This window comes from Trachypithecus francoisi, unplaced genomic scaffold (assembly GCF_009764315.1).
Source record: "Trachypithecus francoisi isolate TF-2019V2 unplaced genomic scaffold, Tfra_2.0 Lachesis_group3, whole genome shotgun sequence".
In the NCBI taxonomy this organism is placed as follows: Eukaryota; Metazoa; Chordata; class Mammalia; order Primates; family Cercopithecidae; genus Trachypithecus; species Trachypithecus francoisi.
In genome coordinates this window covers 156,712,471-156,729,181 of record NW_022681468.1, presented here as the reverse complement: position 1 = coordinate 156,729,181, position 16,711 = coordinate 156,712,471, and the positions used below count along the sequence as shown (strand labels likewise).

The following is a 16,711-nucleotide window of genomic DNA, read 5'->3' as shown; positions in this document are numbered from 1 at the left end:
TGGGGCTGAACAGAAAGCTTCCTAGGAAAGTTTCTGTAGCTATTTTCATTTCATTCCTGAGTCTTGATTACAAACTGCCCCAGTCCAGATTCTCTGCCTTTTCCTATCTTGGCTCCTAGTGTGAAACGCAGCAACTGCTACATGGTCTGGGGCGGGGACATAGTGGCCAGTTCCCAGAGATCAAATCGGAGCAACGTGGACCTGGAGATCGGCTGTCTTGTGGATCTGGCAATGGGCATGTTGTCCTTCTCAGCCAACGGAAAAGAACTGGGCACCTGCTACCAGGTAAGGGCGGCTTCTGGGGCCGAAACAGGGCCATCCCAGGCCTGGTGTTTGTGACTGTGTTCCTTGTTCTCGGTACTCAGCATTCCTGTCACAGTGTGTCAAGCTGATGAGCCCGTGTGGGCCATGGACCACTTAGGACAGCAGATAAACAAGAACAAAGTTACTTCATTGTGTGCAGAGAACACAGGGCTGGGCAGTCACTGTGATTGCCATAGTGATTGTTGATCCAATATGCTGGTCATCTTTCTAGAGGATGAAAACGCTTTTCCTTGGTGTTGAGCTGTAAAAGGTTGTTCATTTATTTCATAAATATTTCTTGTGCAGCCTTATCTATTACCTGCACTATACAAGATGCAAGATGTAAAGTGTGAACAGAAATACTTCTCACTTTAAGAAACTTCTGTACTCAGAAACCTATAAAAATGGATTAATTTGCCAGGAAGTATCCCTTTTGCAAAAAGGTTATCCACATTCCCTATGACTACCTTACAGGATGCTTTAAAAATACATTTATAGGCCAGGCACGGTGGCTCACACCTGTAATCCCAGCACTTTGGAAGGCCGAGGCGGGGGGATCATGAGGTCAGGAGATTGAGACCATCCTGGCTAACACAGTGAAACCCTGTCTCTACTAAAAGTGCAAAAAATTTGCCAAGCGTGGTGATCCGTGCCTGTAGTCCCAGCTACTCGGGAGGCTGAGGCAGGAGAATTGCTTGAACCCGGGAAATGGAGGTTGCAGTGAGCTGAGATCATGCCACTGCACTCCAGTCTGGGCAACAAAGCAAGACTCCCATCTAAAAAAAAACAAAAAATACATTTATATAAATAATGTGTTTCCTCATTTCCTGGACTGTGAACTTCCATAGAGCTACTCAGGAAAACCATCCATTATACACATGTGGGTTTACCTATCATTAACCACAAGCAGCCTGATCTCTTCATTCTTGATGGCCAGGTGAGCTTGGGAAACTGCCACATATCAAATTCTCTGAAGTTTTGTAATGAAGGTTAGCACACTGAAACTTTTGAGAAGTACTTCAGAAAGAACCCTATCTAACCAAGCAATTCTCAAATTATTTGACAAAGAAAAGCACTTTTTAAACTTTAAGAACCAGTAATAGTCTGTGAACCTAGAGTTCCAGAGCATACTATGGGAGATGGGAAGTTAAGGAATTAATGTCTATGTTAAACATTCTTGACTCTCCAAGGCAAAATGGAGAGTCACAAGTATTTGTAGACAGAGAACACTATACGAATTCAGAAAAGGAAGAGCTCATTCCATCACGAGCAGTCAGGAACATGTTCATTAAGGAGAAATCTTGATTTTTTTTAAAGGAAAAAGCATTTGTATACAGGTGTGGAGGCTCACACCTGTAGTTTCAGTATCTTGGGGAGGCTGAGGCAGACAGATCACTTGAGCTCAGGGGTTGGAGACCAGCCTGGGGAACATGGTGGACCCTCAGCTTTACAAAAACTACAAAAATTAGCTGTGTGTGGTGGCATACACCTGTAGTCTCAGCTACTCAGGAGGCTAAGAGAATCGCTTGAGTCTGGGGAGGTCAAGGCTGCAGTGAGCCATGATTGTTCCACTACACTCCAGCCTGAGTGACTGAGTGAGACCCTGTCTTAAAGAATGAATGAATTTTCATGGGTAGAAAGAGAAGAGTGTTGAATACATAGCTCAAGAAGCATTATGGAGATAGGGAAGCATGAAGTGTGCTTAAGGATCGGTGGACATCGCATAGGGCTCTTACAGTTATTGGTAAGAAATGTATTTGGAAAACTAGGGAGGTATAGATAGGAAATGGGGAGCCATTGAAGGTTTCTGAGCAGGAGAGTGGCATGCAGTATTTAAGGAATCCAGCAGTTTTTCAGGGTCACTGGTTTACCTGACTATAGCAAATTGAAAACATCCTGCTATGATGTATATGGATACAACTTCTGATTCTTAAGTCAGCCTCAGGTTACAGCCTCCAGGCTGAAAAGCCTCTTGGCAGCCAGTTCTCTGGCCTGTGGTTGGAGAGATGAGGTAAGGTAGAGAGGAGACAGAGTAGCCACCTCCCATCTGAAATGTTCATTGACTAAGAACAGATGGAGCAAACCGTTCCTAGGAGCGGTGAACAGCCTGCTGGCACACAGGCCGCCACCTTGTCTCTCCAGCACCTCCTGCCGTGCATGACCGTCTCTGCACCTCCTCCTCCTCCTGGGAGAAAGTGGGAATCATCACCACTTGGCACACTTGCTTCAGCAGCTGGGGCACAACTGACTGTTTCCAGAAAGATGCACTCGCAAAGCCAGGCTTTGAGGCAGAAAGTCAAGTAGTATTCTTCCAGTGCTTTTTCATGATTCTATCTCCTCCAGCCCCAAATCCCCTGAGAAGTATTTTATATACGTTACTGCTGTCCTTCAGAATCCATTAGCTTTTTCCCATTAACTTTAGAAATGCGTTTAACTGAAGGGCCCTCCCTGAGCTGCAGAGAACGCTAAAGCATCTCATAACTTTTAAGACTAGCTGATCTTTGGCAGTTCAAAAAAGTTAATTAATTTGTTCACATGGCATTTGCAGCAGCAGTGACTTGTCTGCTTCAGGAAAGAGCCCGTGATGTTGAAGAGGAGGACACTGTGGCAGCTTTCGCCCACCTTTCACCATCCTCCTGGGTGATATAGGCTGGTCAGTTGTCTTCTTTTGGCTGGGTGCTGGTACCTACCTCCTGGAGAGCCTTCCTCCACCCCGTGCATAGAAATCCTCATGACCCTGCTGAGCAGTCCCAGTCCTGACTCTTGCCCTAAAGAATGCTGCTACAAAGGAGATGGTGTCAGGACTCTGTGCAGAAACCTGAGCGGCTCACACCCAGCCAGCCCCCTTCTCGTTCCAGGCATGACAGTAACGTGTCCTGCCATGCATCTGGTCCCTGACGGGGGATCGTTGTTATTCCACAGCTGTAGCCATTTTCATTTTTCAATTATCTCAAGAAGAACAGTCCAGCAATATTGATACACTGGCTTTCAGATTTGGAAAGGACTCGAAACCAAAATAATGAGAGAAGGAGTCTCTGAAACAATGTTTCTAGACCTCCCCATTAAATAGTGATAAGCAATTTGAACACATTTTTCTGTCCCACTTAATATAATCAGTGGAGAATCTGAGAAATAAAATCTACCTTCAAGAGATGCTTCTCAGTGATTGCCACTCCAGGCACACCAGTCTGAGACACAGGCAGCTATGTGATCCGGATTTATAAGAGGCGTTAGCTTTCAATTCAGGCCGGTTCCTATGCCATGACCTTCACACATGATTAGAAAAAGGATGTCCATTATTGTAAGGACAAAACAGGTCAGCCAGTGATGAAAAGTGCCTCAGATACAAAAGGGAAAGTGTCAGTGGCACACCACAGCAGTGCTAAATCTGGGCTGGTTGCACAATCCATGGACATGTAAGTTCCTCATTTAGAAGGTAAGCTCCTTGAGGGTAGAGACCCTCTCCCGTGCTCACTGCCGCCTCCCCATGCATGAAACAGTACCTGGCACCTAGTGAATGCTCACCAAGTATGTGTTACCAGACTGACCTACAGCTGGGAAATCCCCTTGTAGGCGTTTTTTTATTGCTGCCTGAGAAGTTACCACAAAATTTAGCAACTTCAAACAACACACATTATTTCGGGGTTCTGCAGGCTTGACTGGGTGCTCAGGTTCTCAGAAGGCCAAACACAAAGTGTGCCCTGGGCCTGAACCAGGCTCATCTGGAGGCTCAATGATGATTCCACTTCTGAGCTCATTCAAGGTATTGGCAGTTCTTTGAGGTTATGGGTCTTAGGTCATAGATTCTGAGGCCCCTGTTTCCTTGCTGGCTATCAGCCAGGGCCACTCTCAGCTCCCAGTGGATACCCACAATCCTTTACATGTGCCCCCCTGCATTTCAAAGCCAACAAGGACACATTCGGTTTTTCTCTGTGATTTTGCCTTCTTCCTCCAGCAGGAAAACTCCTGCTTTTAGAAGACTCATGCAATTTGAAAAGGCCAACAAGGTCTCCCTATCTTGAGAGCAATTGGTTAGTACAATTGCATTACATCAGCAGAATGCCTTTTGCCACGCCACATAGCACGAGTAACACCAGGGGTCCCGGAGGGCCTTCTAGAATCCTGCTTACCACACCACCAATTGCCCATTTTTATCCTCATTACACCCTCATGAGCCCACACTTGTGTTTCTTCTTCTTTTAGTGATTGAAGAGAAATTTCCTGTGTTTGTCATGTGGGAGTACACTCTGCATGGTGGAGAATAAACCTATCCCAGCGCATCCTACACGCTCTCAAAACACCTACTTTCTGCAGGGAGGGTTGAGGAGAGCCCTGGAGTTTGGGCGGTTTATGAAGTTTTCAGGAACCTGTCCTAAGGGACCTGAAAATAAAACTCCCTCTTCAAGCTATGGCTCCCTGTACTGGTGTGACTTAGTTCAGCCAAGGAAGCCTTCGAATGAACGCATTTCTCTCTCCCTGTTTGCACAAACACACGGGCTTCCTGCTGGTTCAGATGAAGTTTTCTCAGCCACAGGAGCTCTGCTCCCTTCAGTTTGCAGTGACTTGAGGGCTACAAGTTGTTCTAGATGTCACATAGTGGGCATTTGAGAAATCTGGGAGCCAGCCCAGGGGTGACTCCTGCCTTATAGCTCAAGTCAGAACAACATCAAATCATAGTTTCCTATTCATGTCTCATTACCATGAACTCAGGGTCTGGCACAAAGCAAGTATATAATAGATACTACGTAATAATCTGTTGAATGTCCTTTACAAGGCTTGTTTCAGGCACAGCCAGACAGTACTAGCAGTCTACTCCAACATTTCGGTTTTACTGGCACTTATCTCTTCATATCATCCGTGGAACATCCAGTATAAACCAAATATTTTTCCCTGAAATGGGAGACCACTTTTGTGTACTAGAAGGACCATGTACTGGGTGAAAGTCTGGGGTTTAATCAGTCCAGCCTGTTTCATCATGAACAAATGATAGCACTAAATCATGCAATCTTCTAAGTCACAGCCATATAATTGTGTGGTTTTGTAAATCTCATGTCTAAATGCATTGAGGAAGTTCATTATTTAAAGAAAGCCTATGACAATTGCTTTGACAAAAAGAAAACTCACTGTACTCATTCTCTGTTGTCACATTACAAATTACTACAAATTTAGCGGCTTAAAATCACATACATTTATTATCCCATGATTTCTGTGGATCAGTAGTCTGGCCACAGTGTAGCTGGGTCCTCAGTCCCAGAGTCTCACAAGGATACAGTTAAGGTGTCAGCCAGGCTGCATTCTTTTCTACAGCTCAGTATCCTGTTCCATGCTTATGTGCTTGTTGGCAGAATTCAGTTACTTGCATTTGTAGAGCTGAGGTCCTGTTTTCATGCTGACTGCATCCTGGGGCCACTCTCCCTACCCTCCACCCCCAAGAATTCCTTTGTTCCGTGGCTCTCTCATAAGCCCTTTGCCAGTATAGCTGCTCACATTTCCAAGGTCATCTGGAGAAGCTTTCTCTCCAGTCCACCAAGATGAAGTTTTACATAAAATAATCTAGGAAGTGACAGGTCCTTCACCTTTGCCATTCTATTTGCTGAAAGCGAGACGCAAGTTCTAGGGGAATGATGACTCATTGGGGTCACCTTAGGGTATGTCCAGCACACCTGCCATCTCCTCATTTGTAGATGGGGAGAGTTGCAAGAATTTTCTAACGGCTATGTTTTCTTCAACCTAAAAGGTTTCAACTGGTGGAATTAAAGTCTCAGTGTGTGAGGAGACTTTATGTAGTCTTCCATCGTCCTCCAGTGACTCTCCCTTGAAAATACTTTAGTACTGGAGAATTCAGAGGCGGCTCCTCCATCAAAGGGAGCAAATAATACCTGGAGCTCCTGGTGTGGTACATTGATAAATCTAATGCTTCATCTAAGTGGCAGCTGGGGCACAATCAGTGCATCCCAGACCCTTCAACATAAGAACTGGAATGCTGAAGAGTGAGAAGGGGGTGGAGAGGGTGGAGATGAGTTCAGAGGAATCCCGGGAGAGTGAGCGATTTGGGAGGGAGACAGTGTCCTTTCGTTATTCCAGTGAGGGACCTCACAGTCTTTGCCTGTAGAGCAGTGTTTCTCAATCGGGGGTGCTTTTGCCCTTCACGGAACATTTGGCAATGTTGGGAACCTTGTTGGTTGTCATGACGGTGGTGGGGCAGAGAGTGCTGCTGATGGGCAGTGGGCAGACGGCAGGGATGCCGCCCAGCATCCTACAGTGCACAGGATGGCTCCCGCCACAAAGAGCTACCTGGCCTGAAATGTTGGCAGTGCCAAGGCTGGGAAACCCTGCCATGGAATCTCCCTGGGCTTGCTTGACTGATGTCGATTGCCTGCGTCACCACCCTATGCCAGTTATCATCTCCTGTGGGCAGGTGTGGAGAATGATGCTTCTACCCATGTGCCACGCGTCTCTGGGCTCGATGAAGAGCAGGCACATCACATTGTTCAGTGACCAACAGCAGGTGTGCCTTTGGTGGGAGTTAGCTTCACACCTACCTATCCTGCTGTGCACTGGAGGAAGCCACTGGCTACAGGTATCTGAGAGAAAAAGTGAAAGGACCTGGGATTATTCAGCCCCAAGTAGAGCGAGTGTTTAAGGTGTGGAATTGTGACAATCTCTGCTGGTTGACACCCGGTCTCCGTGAATTTCTGAGCAGTGGAGAATGACCAGACAGCTAGCCATCACTGGCATGAGATTGTTGACCAAAACACCCAATGGCTGAGCCGGCTGTGATGTTAGCCCAGCACCGGCCAAAGCTTTCGATTTGTTTTGATTTCCAGGTGGAGCCCAACACCAAAGTGTTTCCAGCAGTCTTCCTGCAGCCTACAAGTACTTCCTTGTTTCAGTTTGAACTTGGAAAGCTGAAGGTATTTATTGTCCTCTCATCTAATGGCCATGACAAGAGAAAGCAGAACTAAGCATTGGGGGAAAATACCAGGCCTCAGAAGACAGGAGAAGCCCGCTCACTTCCCATAAGCCCCCAACCCCCAGGCCCTGCCCTTTCCTGTGGAATTCAGATGATAGAATATGCATTCTTATCTTCCCCTTTGCCCGCCTCTTTTGGGTGCTGAAAGAATCAATTAATGCTTATCTAACCCATTATTTGAAGTGCTAAATTAATGCTGGTAAAGCCCTTAGAGGTCCCTGGATACATCTGTCCCTCTTTAATGTATACTGACCATCGTGGTTAAAACGTCTGGGTGCGTCATCCAGTAATTGTGTGTTTCTTTTCCAATGCCTTTCCCACGTGCCCCAGAACGCAATGCCCCTGTCGGCGGCCATATTCAAGAGTGAAGAGAAGAACCCGGTCCCACAGTGTCCACCGCGGCTGGACGTCCAAACCATCCAGCCCGTGCTCTGGAGCCGCGTGCCCAACAGCTTCCTGAAGGTGGAGAGCGAGCGCGTGAGCGAGCGCCACGGCTGGGTGGTGCAGTGCCTGGAGCCCCTGCAGATGATGGCGCTCCACATCCCCGAGGAGAACAGGTACCAGAGGGGCCCGCGAAGGAAGGGGCAGGCCTAGGGGCAGGTCTGGGGGCAGGTGAGGCAGAGCCAGGCAAGCCCAGAAGGGAACCAGGAGCATCTGTATTGGATCCTGCTTAGTCCCAATATGATTTGATTTCCCCAGTGCCTCAGTTTCTGTTCCTTCCCACTTTCATTACTCAGAAACAGCAGGAAACATATTACGAGGTGCTGCCACAGGACCTTTGTTGCAGCTCCTAGTGCCTGGGATCAAGGAACAGTGCCATGCCTCTAATTAAAAACCAGTTTACATTGAAATATGCATCATTTATGACAGGAAGGGGAAGAACGAGGCATCCTAGCTTGACTTAGAGAATCAGGAATCAGGTTCCTGGTCCCCCCTTGCTAAGAGGTGCTGTTAATTATGGCTGGGGTTCAGTCCCGTTGCTCTCTCTTTCTGCTTTCTGGCTGTGTGGCCTTGGGTACATTACTTGTGGGCTCTGAACGTTGCTCTCTTCATCTACACAGTGAGAGAAGTGCCCGCCCAAAGGGTTTCTGGGAGGAAAAAAATGAGATCGTATAGGTATAATCTGGTACAGTTTCTGTACGTAGTAAGGAATACATGTTATAGTTATTGCTGCTCCTTGACCTCTTTGAATAAAAAAGCAGCATAATGGGAAAGGGTGGAGGTATTTGACACCTGCATAGGTCCCATTTAGATGTCCCACTGGGTCACGGGCAGCAGGGCAGGCCACGGCAGGAAAGGGGCAGAAAAGACCAGGAGCCCAGCCAAGTCAGTCAATTCTGCAGGGTCTTCAAATCCATGATGAGGCATCAGACTAAATGGAAAATCTAAGCAGAGATTAGAGCCCAGGCCTTGGACCCACACAAACAAGGAAGCTCTAAATCAAGGAGAAAGCCAGCTGGATTATGTTAACTGGTTTTAGGTTGGAAGGTGTTTCCTCTCGGGACAAGAGAGCAGGTGTGATTGTTTTCCGGTTGTTGGAGGAACACCCCATGGATAGTGATAGACTGGATATACCAATGATCCAGATCAGTGGTCCCCAGCCTTTTTGGCACCAGGGACTGGTTTCATGGAAGACAGTTTTTCCATAGACAGTGGTGTATGAGACTGGGGGAGCGGGTAGTGGGGATGGTTTCAGGATGAAACTGTTCCACTTCAGACCATCAGGCGTTAGATTCTTATAAGGAGCATGCAGCCTAGATCCTTCACATGCACGGTTCACAATAGGGTTTACGCTCCTGTGAGAATCTATTGCTGGTCCCGGTCCATGGCTCCTGGACTGGGAACCCCTGATGTAGACGGTAGACTGACTGAAAGCATAATCTACATTTTCTGAGGAGATTTTACACAGGGAAATGCAAGATCTGCTTGATCCTACAAGTAAGACGACCAAGTCATCGCTCTCATCTATGTGAATGTTTTGTTTGGGAATTTTGGATTTTTTCCTAATAATGAGGACTTTCGTAGTTGGTAAACCAGCATCTTGCAGGCTTTTGAGAGTCTTGTAGTTAAATATGGTGGAGTACTAGGAACTGGAATATGGACCAGAGCTGAGAGAGGCATGATAAGCCATAAGAGAAACTGTGGCAGAGACCCCTCCATCCTTCCACCCACTCTGCCTCCGCTGGGCTGGGTGAAATCGCTGGATTCGTATGGGTTCTTCTCCCCTTGGTGTGGCTGATGTGCTCGTCCTGTCCTCAGGTGTGTGGATATCCTGGAGCTCTGTGAGCAGGAGGACCTGATGAGGTTCCATTACCACACGCTGAGGCTCTACAGCGCGGTGTGCGCCCTGGGAAACAGCCGCGTGGCCTTCGCCCTGTGCAGCCACGTGGACCTCTCCCAGCTCTTCTATGCCATTGACAACAAGTACCTCCCCGGCCTCCTTCGAGCTGGCTTCTATGACCTGCTCATCAGCATCCACCTGGCCAACGCCAAGGAGAGGAAGCTGATGATGAAGAACGAGTACATCATCCCCATTACCAGCACCACCAGGAATATCCGCCTCTTCCCGGATGAGTCCAAGAGGCATGGACTGCCTGGGGTGGGCCTGAGAACGTGTCTCAAGCCCGGGTTCAGGTTCTCCACCCCTTGCTTTGTCATGACTGGTGAGGAGCACCAAAAACAGAGCCCTGAGATTCCCTTGGAGAGTCTCAGGACGAAGGCTCTGAGTATGCTGACAGAGGCAGTGCAGTGCAGCGGGGCCCACATCCGAGACCCCGTAGGGGGGTCTGTGGAGTTCCAGTTTGTGCCTGTGCTGAAACTCATTGGAACCCTGCTGGTCATGGGCGTGTTTGATGATGACGATGTTCGGCAGATCCTCCTCCTGATTGATCCCTCTGTGTTTGGGGAGCATAGTGCGGAGACAGAGGAGGGAGCAGAAAAGGAGGAAGTGACCCAGGTGGAGGAGAAGGCTGTGGAGGCTGGGGAGAAGGCCAGCAAGGAGGCTCCCGTCAAAGGCTTGTTGCAGACTCGATTACCCGAGTCCGTCAAGCTGCAGGTAAGCTGCAGGTGGTTAAGTGGAGGCAGGTTAATAGATCTTCTGCTTTGATAAAAATATCAGGAACACACTGAGGGTTAAAGGAGATGAGGTATGTCAAGTGCTCGGCATAGGGACTGGCCAAGAGTGCTTGATGATTATGGTGCTTGTTGAATAAGTTCTAACAGTGATAAGCTTGGTAATAATAACAATCCAAAACAACTCATCCCAGAAAAGTAGTGCAGAAAACAGTGGAAGATGGAGAGAAGGACAAGCATCTCTACTTTCCATCCTCCAGGACTGGAAAATTTCAGAAAGGGAGGTAGCACTCACATGCATGATCTGGAGCTGGTTTTTCTACTGAGCTTCCTGGGAAAATATTTTCTTAGAAATACCATTCTTTTTCTCCACAGGCAGATTTCCTCTGTGTTTAGTGAGCTGCTTTCTGTTACTGCCTTCACCTTAATGGTGAAGATTTGAGTAACAGCTCTATGACCACTGTGTGGCAATTTACTTTAATTGTCTAAGTCTCAGTGCTACTGTCTGTAAAATGGGGATGCCAGCAGCCTCACCAATGTACACAAAGTATTAAATATATAATACTTTCACTGCAGATGTGTGAGCTCCTCAGCTATCTCTGCGACTGTGAGCTGCAGCACCGAGTGGAGGCCATTGTGGCATTTGGTGACATTTATGTCTCCAAGCTGCAGGCAAATCAGAAGTTCCGCTACAATGAGCTCATGCAGGCCCTGAACATGTCGGCGGCCCTGACTGCCCGGAAGACCAAGGAGTTCCGCTCACCCCCACAGGAGCAGGTGAGGGTCCCGTCCTGAGCTTCCATCCAGTTCCTGTGCAAGAACTTGAGACCTATGGAACAGGGCACATGAAACCTCTGTGGTGTCTGGGGCAGCCTCCAGAGCTATGGAAGATGAAAAGACCCACCGCAATAGCAGGAGACAGGCTTAGTCCTGAAAGCTAAGGAATATGTGCCAATTCTCTTGGGTGGGAAAATACCCCTTTCTAAACTGCACATGCGGCAGGGCTTCCTCTCTCCTTTCACCCTCTCCAATGCCTCCATTACTGATTCAAAGACCAGACCACTGTTGGGATTCAGTTGTCTCCTCAGCAAGGATACACCACTCATAAGGATTTCTGCCAACCCTTCCAGAAGTCACTACCTGTCCATCAGATACCAACAGAACAGGGTCAGCCTGCCCCTACTTACGAGAGTTGGCCCACAGTCTTCTTCATCCAATGTGTCTAAATCCCCTCACCAGTAGCACGACTCTCTCACAAAGCCTCCCCAGCTCCATGGAGCCTGGAGAAGGGGACTCGGGGACTCAGCAAGTGAGTCATCTTTGTGATTTGTTGCATTCATTCTTCACAGTACCCACCTTGGGGTTAGCCTTACCCCGGTGGGAAGGGCTTCTTTAAGAAGAGTCAAGATCCTGGTGAGAAATTTCTAAATGAGACAGGCACATCTGGTAGAATAAGAGTTTCCATTTTCCCCTCTGCTCAGCAGCTCACTTAGACCCTGCGGGTGAGTTGGCCACTGCTCCCTAAGTGTTCAAAAGAAAAGATAAATCTTTCAGTGAAGAAAGTAGTTTTTGTTTTGAAACCAGATCTTTGGATTATGTATATACATATACATATATATGTATACATCCTGAGAGGGAGATGCAAAATGTAGGTAATTTTTGCATCTCCTCCCCAGGGTTCTTGCAAGGATCACATGAGATAATTTGTTTAGATTGCTTAGCATGATGCCCATCGTAGAGTAAATATATATACATATATATAAGACAAGCAGCTTGTCCATAAAGTGTTGTCAATATAGCTACCACCATTTTATGTTAGTGGCAGAAATACAACTCCATCCGATTACTTTCCTAACCTATTTTATAACATAGATATTTATATTGGCTTAAAAATGAATGACATAACTTGCCTTTTAAAAGATTCTCTTGAATGATACCAGCCTGGCTAATGAGTGGGTAAAGCTTATCATCCCTTTGCAAAATGAGAAAAGCCCTTTGGATTGACTGGAGCAAATTATTTGCATCACACAAAATGCACAAGTGGGCTGTTTTCCCAAGAATTACTTCTGAAGGCTTTACAAATGTTGTCAGGCTGCTTTTAGACTGGCAATAGATCTGAATGTTCCCTATTTCACTGGGCAGATTCTGGCTCTTTCATATGTATTTGTGAATAGCAGAAGACAGAATGACATGGTGATGGTTAAGACATGTTGGCTTCAGACTGTGGGTTCCCAAACTGGCTCCCCCATTGCTTGCTGTGTGGTCTTCCACAAGACCTCTCTGTATCTGTTTCTTTAGCTGCAAAATGTGGATAATTTGCGCATCTCCCTCCCAGGGTTCTTGCAAAGATCCCATGAGATAATTCATTTAGATTGCTTTGCATGATGCCTGTCACAGAGTAAGCATTCTGTAGGTACTAAGTGAGCTACGATTAGTTTTATTGTTGGAGATATTTGCAGTTGCTTCATCCCAGGCTCTGTGACCTTCCATCAGTGACCCAGTGAGTGGAGTTCACACATGTTTTCTGGCATCTCTTTCTCCCAGCCAAGCCTGGGGTTGCCCACCCAGTACTGTCCTCATGGATGTAGCTGCTCATGGTTCTGGCTTGTGGGAAGGACAATGTTTGCTCACACCCTTCCTTTCCCCATTCTGTCTCCATACCTTCTACTGTCTCTTGGGCTGCCATTTAGATCCACTGCCAGTCTAAAAACAGCTTGACAACATTAGTAAAGCCTTCAAGAGTAATTCCTGACAAAACAGCATACCTGTGCGTTTGACACAGTGCAAATAATCTTCTCCAGTCAATCCAAAAGACTTTCTCATTTTACATCTAGCAAAGGGATGATGAGTATGTACCCTCCTTTAGTATTCTAAACAATCCTCTGATCAATCTCTTCAGACTCATTTCAGAAGTTTGTAACTCCAGAAATTCTTCACTAATGTATTAGACCAGTGATTCTTGAGCAAGCATCAGAATCATTTAAAAGGCTTAATAAAACACAGTTTGCTTGGTTTCACCCCTAGGGTTTCTTCTTTGAGACAGAGTCTTGCTCTGTCATGCAGGCTGGGGTACAGTGGCATGGTCTCAGCTTACTGCAACCTCTGCTTCCCAGGTTCAAGTGATTCTCACGCCTCAGCCTCCCAAGTAGCTGGGACTACAGGCATGCGCCACCATGACCAGCTAATTTTTGTATTTTTAGTAGAGATGGGGGTTTTCCCATGTTAGGCAGGCTGGTCTCGAACTCCTGACCTCAAGTGATCCACCCGCCTCAGCTTCCCAAAGTGCTGGGATTACAGGCGTGAGCCACCATGTCCGGGCCTCATGTCTAGGCTGAGGCCCAAGCATTTGCATTTTTAGCATGTTTTCAGGTAATGCTGATACTGCTGGTCTGGGAATAAAAATGAAAGAAGAGGCACTTACCGCTATGAGATTCAGCTGTCCTCCTGCCATCCCCACCAGAGTATTCACTTCTACAAGGCACCTACCCGTAGAGTTACCAATATCAGGAAGATTTAATGTCATCAAAGGATATGGTGGATTTAGATCAATTTCAGAGAATAGTCATGCAAAATCACTTAGAAAATAGGATGCCTGAAAATTAGAATTTTAAAACAGTGATATCCTTCTACAACTTTTGAAGAGAAAATAGATTTTTAAGCCCTATATCCAGAGAGTATTCAGGAAGATGGAAAAAATCGGGGGATATAACTAAGTACAAAAGAAGGTAAAACTGAGATTAGTCCAGGGGTTGCTGGCAAGTTAGCCAAGCATAACCAGCTGCCCTTTCATTTCCAAGAGGACGTTATTAAAGGGCATGGCCTGCAGCAGAAAATTCAGCTCAACCCAGCTTTCTGTTGTATGTCCTACAGGCATGGAAGCCTCTGCTTCCTAAATGTTCTGCCAAAAGAAAGATTTTTTAGTAAAGAAACTAGTTTTCTAACTCAGAAACCAGATCTTGAAATCTTATTTTTAATCAACAACGAATCAGCGTATGTTAATATAATTACCGTAATTTTAGCTCACAGAAAAACCACAAACATGACTTTTCCCACCTGTTTTGTGGATATTTTTTCTTACAAACAATACCTCTACCTACTTCCAAAATATGGCTTGCAGTTAGAGCTTTGAGTAGAGTTCCTCCTAACAATGCTACATAAGGTTCATGATTTAATAAGAGACTGTAAATGTGCCCAACCTAGAAATCCTAAACAGAAGGAGTTTGGGTTTTTCTGGCTTAGGCAGCAAAATGTTAACCTCTGGTTGTTTCTTTTGTCCCTCCAGATGTTCAGTGACCTGGGGTCGTGGCCCTGTGGGCAGAATTCGGGGACCCAGGAACCTGAGTGCAAAATGAATGACAGCTTTATTTTCATTGATCTCTGATAGCGTTTCTTTTCTTATTTTAATATGGGCAGCAAAACAAGTAACTGACTTTGTCACCAACCAAAATTGCACATTTTTTCATATCACATTACAGTGGTTACGGTGTCTAGAAAAATCATTTTCATTCCTTACTACCTCAAGACCACAGTGGATATAACACCTGCCACTAGATCATTTTCTCTAATGAGTTAATAAAGAAGTACATATGTTACTACATCACAAATTTGATTTTTATAATTTTGATAACTGTATGTCAGTATAATTATTTCTCTTTGTAGTCCTATGTATTTTATTTTGTGCATTTAAAATACTAATCAGAGAAGCAATCCATGGGTTTCACCAGATTCTCAGAAGGGTCCATAGCACAAAAACTACTAAACACCCTGAGTCAGGCCGGGTGCAGTGACTCACACCTGTAATCCCAGCACTTTGGGAGGCCAAGGCAGGCAGATCACGAGGTCAGGAGTTCGAGATCAGCCTGGCCAACATGGTGAAACCCCATCTCTACTAAAAATACAAAAAATTAGCCAGGTATGGTGGTGCGCACCTGTAATCCCAGCTACTTGGGACCATGAGGCAGGAGAATCGCTTTAACCCAGCAAGTGGAGGTTGCAGTGAGCCGAGATCATGCCATTGCATTCCAGCCAGGGCAACAGAGCGAGAGTCTGTCTTGGAAAAAAAAAAAAAAAAAAAAAATCCCTGAGACAAAAACTAAAAGAAAAGAATGATAGATTGGCACTGAAAAACATAAACCTACATGACAAAACAAAAACTTGTAGACAAACTTAAAAGCTGACCAAAAACTGGGCAATACATTTAGAGTGTAAAAGTATATAAAAAGTTAAAAATCTAGAGGTGTGCAAAGCACTCAAGGGCAAATTTTTTTAAGATAATTACCCAGTAGAAAAATGGAGGAAAAATATGGATGGGAAATTTATAAAATACAAAATAAAATTAATTTTTATGTGTGAAAAAACAAATTTCAACCTCACCAATTAAGCATAAATTACAGCAACAGGAATATGACATTTTTCACCCATTCAGTTGAAAATATTTGAAAATATGTTAACTCTCATTACTATAATGAAGATGACATAGTAATACACACTTGTATAAATTTGTTAATAATGCAAATTATTGTAAGCTTTCTGAAGGGCAATTTGTAAATTCATATAAAAAACTATTAAAATATACAAACCTGTTGCTCTAGTCATTTTGCTTCTGGGAGTTTGTTCTAAGAAAATAATCAGAGACATGAACAAAAATTAAAGGAAACTCAAGCCAACTTTATTGTAAGGACAAATAATAGGAACAAATATGTCATAACAGTTAATTTTACATAAATTATTCATATAATTACAATGCACCTATTAAAAATTAGATTAAGAAAATAAGAAAATGTTCAAGTAACATTAAGCGGAAAACTCTGATTTTTAAAAGGTGTATCTGGAATGTGATCCATTCTGTGTGTATGCATATATAATGTCAGGAAGACATTAGCTAAAATATTAACAGTAGTTATCTTGGGGTGGTGGAATCACAGTAAATTTTCTTATTTAGATATTTTCCAAATGTTATGCAATTAATAAGTTACTTTTAGAATCAGAAAAAGGTGAAAGTTACTTTTAAATATTGGCCACTTTTACCAAAAAAAAAAAAAAAATCACTAAGCAAAATAAATTTGCAAAGAATGTAAGTGTCTGTCTAAGGCGGGATCTGAGTTCCCTTGGCCAGCATTGAGAACCGACTAGCTATTCTTCTCTTCCCCCTCAAAGATCAACATGCTTCTTAACTTTCAACTGGGAGAGAACTGCCCCTGCCCAGAGGAGATTCGGGAGGAGCTGTATGATTTCCATGAGGACCTTCTCCTTCACTGTGGTGAGCCGCCCAGAGAAAGGCTTTGTCCAAGAAAAGTCTGTTTTTGATTCCTTCATTAGAAAGCGAGTGGTGGGTTGGGAAGTTATTTTTGTATTTAAAATTGT

The 16,711-nt window shown here is 45.1% G+C and overlaps 1 protein-coding gene across 1 annotated transcript in view; it reads left to right on the top strand.

Moving 5' to 3' along the window:
* The window catches only part of RYR3 (ryanodine receptor 3), a 396,626-nt gene that overhangs the window by 183,240 nt on the left and 196,675 nt on the right, over positions 1–16,711 (top strand). The window contains 6 exon segments of the mRNA XM_033190880.1: positions 120–285; positions 7,131–7,217; positions 7,607–7,833; positions 9,536–10,331; positions 10,925–11,125; positions 16,505–16,607. Coding sequence (XP_033046771.1) covers positions 120–285; positions 7,131–7,217; positions 7,607–7,833; positions 9,536–10,331; positions 10,925–11,125; positions 16,505–16,607 — 1,580 coding nt within the window.